This window comes from Dipodomys ordii, unplaced genomic scaffold (assembly GCF_000151885.1).
Source record: "Dipodomys ordii isolate 6190 unplaced genomic scaffold, Dord_2.0 Scaffold118, whole genome shotgun sequence".
Taxonomy (NCBI): Eukaryota; Metazoa; Chordata; class Mammalia; order Rodentia; family Heteromyidae; genus Dipodomys; species Dipodomys ordii.
The window spans coordinates 964,618-971,443 of NW_012267334.1; the positions used below are offsets into that span (position 1 = coordinate 964,618).

General features: G+C 60.5%; 1 protein-coding gene across 1 annotated transcript in view; it reads right to left on the minus strand.

Annotated features, from left to right (window-relative positions):
- Traf2 (TNF receptor-associated factor 2) overlaps positions 1-6,826 on the minus strand; it is a 38,922-nt gene that overhangs the window by 661 nt on the left and 31,435 nt on the right. Inside the window, exons 5-9 of the mRNA XM_013029349.1 lie at positions 5,096-5,167; positions 3,705-3,779; positions 2,243-2,524; positions 1,714-1,891; positions 595-743 (exon numbers count right to left, since the gene is read on the minus strand). Of these exons, the coding sequence (XP_012884803.1) occupies positions 595-743; positions 1,714-1,891; positions 2,243-2,524; positions 3,705-3,779; positions 5,096-5,167 (756 nt within the window). The remainder of the gene's footprint in view (positions 1-594; positions 744-1,713; positions 1,892-2,242; positions 2,525-3,704; positions 3,780-5,095; positions 5,168-6,826) is intronic.

Below are 6,826 nucleotides of genomic sequence, written 5' to 3' on the forward strand. Positions count from 1 at the left end.
TGGCAGGCGGCTCTCCCCTGAACCTCAGGCCGCGGGCGGCCCTGGCAGGCGGCTCTCCCCTGAACCTCAGGCCGCGGGCGGCCCTGGCAGGCGGCCACAGGCCCCCGCCGCATCTGGGCACACCAGCCACTCCATCTCATCTGATGGGCACCGCCTGCCACTGGGCACCCAGAACCCCTGCTAGAACTCAGCTCTGCTGCCTGAGTGCCGGGTTCATCTACGGACACCTTTCTCGCTAGGTCCTGAGGCGTGTTCAGCCCAGCCCGGGCCCCGAGCCTTCTGTCCTCTGCCAACTGCTTTTTCTCCTCCGCCAGCAGCAGGGCCATAGCTGGCACGGAGTGAGGAAGGCAGGGAAGGGGCCGTCCTCCCAACCTGGACTGGGAGCTCCAAGTCCTCAGCCACCGCAGACCCTGGTTTTCAGCTCAGTTGCCCCTGCCGAGCCTGCAGCTGGGGGCTGTTCTGGAGCTTGTGTCCCAGTGGGTCCGTGAGCCAGCTCCACTGGAGCACCCGTGCCGCAGCACCGCTGTCCAACACGCCGGGCACACCCGGGCCTGGACAGGCCGCGCCCACACCCCGGCCTGCGAGCTCTCACACCTTCTGGTTGAAGGGCCACCGGAGGAGGGCGTCGTTGGGGCCTTTCATCACCACAAAGAAGAGGGAGAGGTGCGTGCCGCGCCCCGTGCCGTCCCCGTTTAGGTACACTCGCAGACACATCTTGTAGCCATACTTGCTCGTGTAGAAGGCTGGGGACGTGCGAGGGGAGGTAAAGGCCAGGCAGGGTGTGGGGGTCTGCGCGTGAGGAGGCCAGGGAAGGCCTTCCGACGCCTCAGCCTCCACCCCAGAGACACTCCCCAGGCGCACGCACGCGATGCGCACGCGAGGGCTCGCCACACAGACCACCCAAGCGTCTGGAACAGAGGAGGGAGCGGGGAAAGGAGTCTGACCCAGCCCAGCGGCAAGGGCCTGGCGCTGCAGTGAGTGGCCTCTGCACACAGAAGGGAGGGGGCGGGAGGCCCCGGCAGCGGGGGGGGGGGTCCGCAGGCCCCCCGAGGAGCCCGAATGAGAGAAGAGCCCAGGCCGCTGTTGGCAGCAGACGCCAGCTCAGCCTGGAGCACGGCGAGCCAGCTCAGCTCAGCCCCCAGGACCGTAAAGCTGACACCTCGCCGGGCACCAGCTCACGCCTGGCATCCCAGCTACTCAGGAGGCTGAGATCTGAGGATCGTGGTTCAGAGCCAGCCTGGACAGGAAAGTCCGTGAGACTCTTATCTCCAATGAACCACTAGAAAACCAGAAGTGGTGCTGTAGCTCAAGTGGTAGAGCGCTCACCTTGAGCTGAAGAGCTGAGGGACAGCGCCCAGGCCCAGGGTTCAAGCCCCATGACCGACCAAAAAAACCCCAAAAAACAAAAAACCCAAAAATCTGGTATCTAAGAGCAACGGCTGTGCTGGTCCACCCTACCACCCACTCTACTGCCACTCACACACCCCGCTCCTCCCCAAGCCAATGAAGACACTCCGTAACCCAGCCTGCCACCTACCAGTTTCTTGTGTCCAATCCTATCTGCCCGAGAGGTCATACATTACCCAACTCACCTCAGAGAGGCAGATGCTCTGTGCCCGCCATCAGGAAACATGCCCGCCCTGGTCTGGAGCCACCCCATGCGGGCCCTGGGTGGAAAGCATGCTGCAGGCAGGCGGGAAGCTCTCTGGGTACCTGGGGAGAAGATGGCAGGCGTGCGGCCGGCTACGGCTTCCTGGCGCTTCCTGGCGAAGTCGGAGATCTTCCAGATGAAGACCCCGTCATAGGTGGACGCCTCCAACTCCAGGACCTTCTGCTCCAGGTCAGCCATGGCCAAGTCCTTGAGGCCGATGCTCCTCTCCAGCTGCTGGACCTGGGGGCAAGACCACTCTGCTCTTACAGGGTGCTCGTGCCCACCCCACGCTGTGGATCCTGAGCCCACACCCTACTGGCCAGTCTCCAGAGGCTGCCCATTTCCACTGCCTCCTGAGGCGTCCCTGGGTTCAGCCCCCAGGTAAGGTGCGTGCTGCAGGTCCGCATGGACCCTAGGAGACACGGGCCCAGAAGCTGCACTGTGCCAGGTGCACGTCACAGGCCAGCAGGAAGAGGTGTCAGCCCCGGCCCTGGTGACGCCCAGGGGTGTCTTAGAGCACAGGCCTCAGGGACGCAGTGGCCAGAGCCTTCAAGGGCGTGGACACGGCCAGCTTCATCCACGGGTGCGGACCTTGCTGGTCAGGGCTTCAATCTTATCCTGGTCTAGCCGGTGCTGTCGGCTACAGGCCTCCGTGGTCATGGCCACCCTCTCCACTTCCCGGTTTAAGACACAGACGATGTTCTCGAAGGTGGCTATCTTCCGCTCCAGGGCCTGGCACCGCTGCAGCAGCTCTGGCTCGAGCTGGCTGGGGGCCCCCGGGGGCGCCCGGGCCTCCAGCAGTGAGCTGAGCAGCAGCGCCAAGTGCTCCCGCAGCCGCTGTGCCTCGTGTTCCTGCAGGTCCTCAGCCTCCGCCTGCAAACCAACGGCAAGAGCGAGACACTGGTACACGCAGCACAGCGCTGGTACACAGCACAGCACTGACACACAGCACAGCACAGCACTGGTACACAGCACAGCACTGACACGCAGCACAGCACTGACACGCAGCACTGGTACGCAGCACAGCACTGGTACACAGCACATGCTGGCCCAGATGCCGACAGTCCAGGGTCTTATACACCAAGGGACAAGGAGCACCGGGATGCAGGAGCCCGGGGATGCAGGAGCCCGGGGATGCAGGAGCCCAGGGATGCAGGAGCCCGGGGATGCAGGAGCACCAGGCGACAGTGCGGCCTGTTATTCTTCCTGTCTACGTGACAGTGTTCGATCTGCCACTGTCTTTTTAAAAGCCTCCTGTATAACTTCCTTACTTTATAATTTATTTTATTTTTGCTGGTATTTAGGTCTAGGACTCAGTCTAACATCTGAGCCACATCTTCACTTATGGCTTTCTGGTGGTTAACTATAGATAAGAGTCCCACAGGAAGTGGCGCTGTGGCTCAAGTGGTAGAGCATTTGCCTAGAGCTGAAGAGCTAAGGGACAGTGCCCAGGCCCAGAGATCAGGCCCCATGACCAAAAACAAACAAACAAACAAAAAGGCTGGGAAGGTGGCTCAGTGGTACAGTGCTTGCCTTGCATGCATGAAACCCTGGGTTCAATTCCTCAGTACCATATAAGCAGAAAAAAGCTAGAAGTGGCGCTGTGGCTCAAGTGGTAGAGCGCTAGCCTTGAGCTGAAGAGCTGAGGGACAGCGCTCAGGCCCAGAGTTCAGCCCACAAAAAAACAAAACAAAGCAAAACAAAAATCCCCCTCAATCCTCAGCTCTCAGCCCCCTGAGTATCTAGACTCACAGAAAGGCACCAGCAGTCGGCTTAGAGGACCACCTCCGTCTGGGCAGGAGGACAGCATGCAGCTGTTGGGACCGTGATGAGCAACACACAACAGGAAAGAGAGGCCACCCAGCCCACGGAGCCTAGCCAGCCACAGAACTCACAGAGCCACAGAGCCCACCCAGCCACAGAGCCCACAGAGCCAGAGCCCATGGAGCCACAGAGCCACAGAGCCACAGAGCCACAGAGCCCACCCAGCCCCAGAGTCCATGGAGCCCACCCAGCCCCAGAGCCCACCCAGCCCACGGAGCCCCTAACTCACCACCTCGGAGCAGCCTACGGCGTGGAATCTGCAGGGGACGGGGCACTTGCCACATGTCCTGATGTGGTCCTGGAGCTGGCGGGGAAGAAGATGGGCGTGAGGGCGGGCGTCGGCCAGGCCCCTTCCCATGGACCACGTTGGAGTTTACACAAGAGATGCTGGCCTCGTGGAGACGGGCCTCCTCACTCCCAGAGGACAGAACCACCTCCACAGCTTTGACAGACCCGCCGCCCGTGCCGTCGGCAGTGGGGTGGTTAAGCGAGGCGGTAAGGGTGCAGGCGCCAGCTCAGGGTGACAGGGTGTCCGTGCCAACTGAAAGCGTCATCCTGGCACCTCGGTCTCAAGAACGCGGTCAGGCCCCAAAGCCTGGCAGGTTCTCAAGCAACAAGTTCACGGAGAGGGGTCAGCCCAGTAGGAAGCAGGCACCTCCCTGCACCCGGGCAGCCTGGCAGACACACGAGGCTGCAGGGCCAGTGCACACACACAGGCAGCGTCAGCCAGGGAAGCAAGGACAGAACAAGTCCTCAACACTGGCCCTTCTCCCCCAGCCCAGCAGGCCAAGGTCACAAGTGGTCAGGTCCACACTGTGAGGAAGTGAACCATGACTACAGGGCAGCCTCGAGGGGGATGGGCCCACACTCCGGACCCAACGCAGGCATGGTGCACAGGGCCGCCAGCAAAGACACCAGCCACCACTCCAGAGAGAGCACGTGGCCACGCGCCGGTGCACAGGGCACCTGGCACGGACGGCAGCTCGTCCCCAGCAAGGACATGGCCGTCAGGGAGAGCACGGCCTGGACCCGACTCCTGCGACGGGGAGAGGAAAGCCCAGCCCCTCTGCCAACTGCGCAGTGACCCCAACCTGAGCGGAAGCCAGGCAAGGAGGCAGCCCGTGCTGAAGGCTCAGCCTGCTGTCATTTGAGCACAAGCCACCCCCCAGCAGCGTCACCCTGACCCCAATGTCCAGAGCAGTATGGAGCCGCCTGCCCCTTCAGCCCCGGCAGCCCAGGGGCACGCTCTTGCGTGCAGTCCCGCACCGCTCCTCCAGGGGGCGGCACAGGCTCTGTCCAGGCCAGTTCCACAGAACGAAGATGCGTTGCTGCAACACTCTCAGCTCAAGATCAGTAACAATGCGTTTAATTTAACTTTCAGGATGATCACATGTTGAGGTGGAGCTGTTCCTGCGTGCATAAGGCCCTGGGTTTCCACGAGTACGGCCACACTACCAGGCACGTCACGTCTACCCTGCCTGCGGCCCAGCGGCAGGGAACCTCTGCTGCATGCTGCTGCCCTCTGGGCACAAGGTCACAACCCACTCCTACTACGCCCCAGACTCTCCACCACCAGCACGCCCAGCACCCAGTCTTCAGAGACAGGAAGAGCCGCCTTACCTCATCCCGAGGGACCCTCTTCCCGCAACCGTCGCAGGCCAGTGGGAACTCAGGGCAGATGTCACGATGTGCCTAAAAGAGACACTGTCAGAGCACAAGGCAGGGCGCCAGCTGCGGCCCAGGGCAGGGGAGGCAGGGACGCACGGGGCTGACACCCCAGGGCAGCTGGTACACTTGTGGCCCCTGCCAGTGCTCTCTGGAGAACACGGGGTGGCCACCTGCAGGCCCCAGAGCTTCAGACCTGATGGCTTCCTTCCTCATCCACCACAAGATAGAGCCGTTGCAGAAGACTGAAGAAGGGAGTGTCACCACGCTGCCACCCCTGACTGGAACAAGGGGTTCATGTGGAGAGGGACAATGGCTGTGCTAAGCAGGGCAAGACTGCTGACAGCTACCCTAGGCATGCACACAGGCTGCACGGGGCGTGGACACGAGCTCCGGCTGCACCGTGCGCTGTGCAGCGACTGAGCCGTGACAGGCGCTGGTCTGTGCACGTGACGGAGAAGCACCCTGAGGATACCTAGGGGAGTCGGCAAGCCCCAGTGACAGCGCCAGCCCTGGGGAGCATCACAGACTGGGTGACCCCAGAGACACATCAATGAACACAGAGAGGGAGCCTGTCCTCAGCAAATCCCAACGTCACTCTATGAGCAGGAAGGCATAAGCAGACCACAGGAAGCGTAAGACAGGAAGTGATGCACAAGCTGTTACTGTTACTTGTTGCTACGGCTGGGCTTAGTGTCCCTCAAAGGCCCATGTGAGAAAGGCTTAGTCACCCGTGGTGAGGGTCACGGAGTCTTTGGGGGCAGTGCCCGGGGGGTGCTCTAGGTTTCTAGGGGTGGCCCTGAGCGCACCATGGACCTCACTTCCCTCTTCTCTCTCTCGTTCTTCTCAGACATAAGGTGAGCTAACGTGAACTTGTCTCCAGGGCTATCTATCTCGGGTACGTGGTGTAGGAGGTGAGTATCTATCTCGGGTACGTGGTGTAGGAGGTGAGTATCTATCTCAGGTACTTGGTGTAGGAGGTGGGTATCTATCTCAGATGCTTGGTGTAGGAGGTGAGTATCTATCTCAGGTACTTGGTGTAGGAGGTATCTATCTCAGGTGTGTGGTGTAGGAGGTGAGTATCTATCTCAGATGCTTGGTGTAGGAGGTGAGTATCTAATCTATCTCAGGTACTTGGTGTAGGAGGTGAATATCTAATCTATCTCAGGTACTTGGTGTAGGAGGTGAGTATCTATCTCAGATGCGTGGTGTAGGAGGTGAGTATCTATCTCAGGTGCGTGGTGTAGGAGGTGAGTATCTATCTCAGGTACTTGGTGTAGGAGGTATCTATCTCAGGTGCGTGGTGTAGGAGGTGAGTATCTATCTCAGGTACCTGGCGCAGGAGGTGATTATCTCGGGGGCATGGTACAGCAATGGAAAGCTGGGAGTGGTCAGAAGCACTAACTCTGTGCCCTTTAGAAGAGAATAGGTGCTGAGCTGTTCACTCCAGCTGGGGCGTCACAGGACCTTCCTCACTCACCATCTGCACGTGTAAACTTTTTTCTTTTTTTTTGCCAGTCGTGGGGCCTGAACTCTGGGCCTGGGCGCTGTCCCTCAGCTCTTCAGCTCAAGGCGAGCGCTCTACCACGAGCCAAGCACCACTTCCAGCTTTTTCTGCTTATGTGGTGCTGAGGAATCGAACCCAGGGCCTCATGCATGCAAGGCAAGTGCTCTACCACTGAGCCA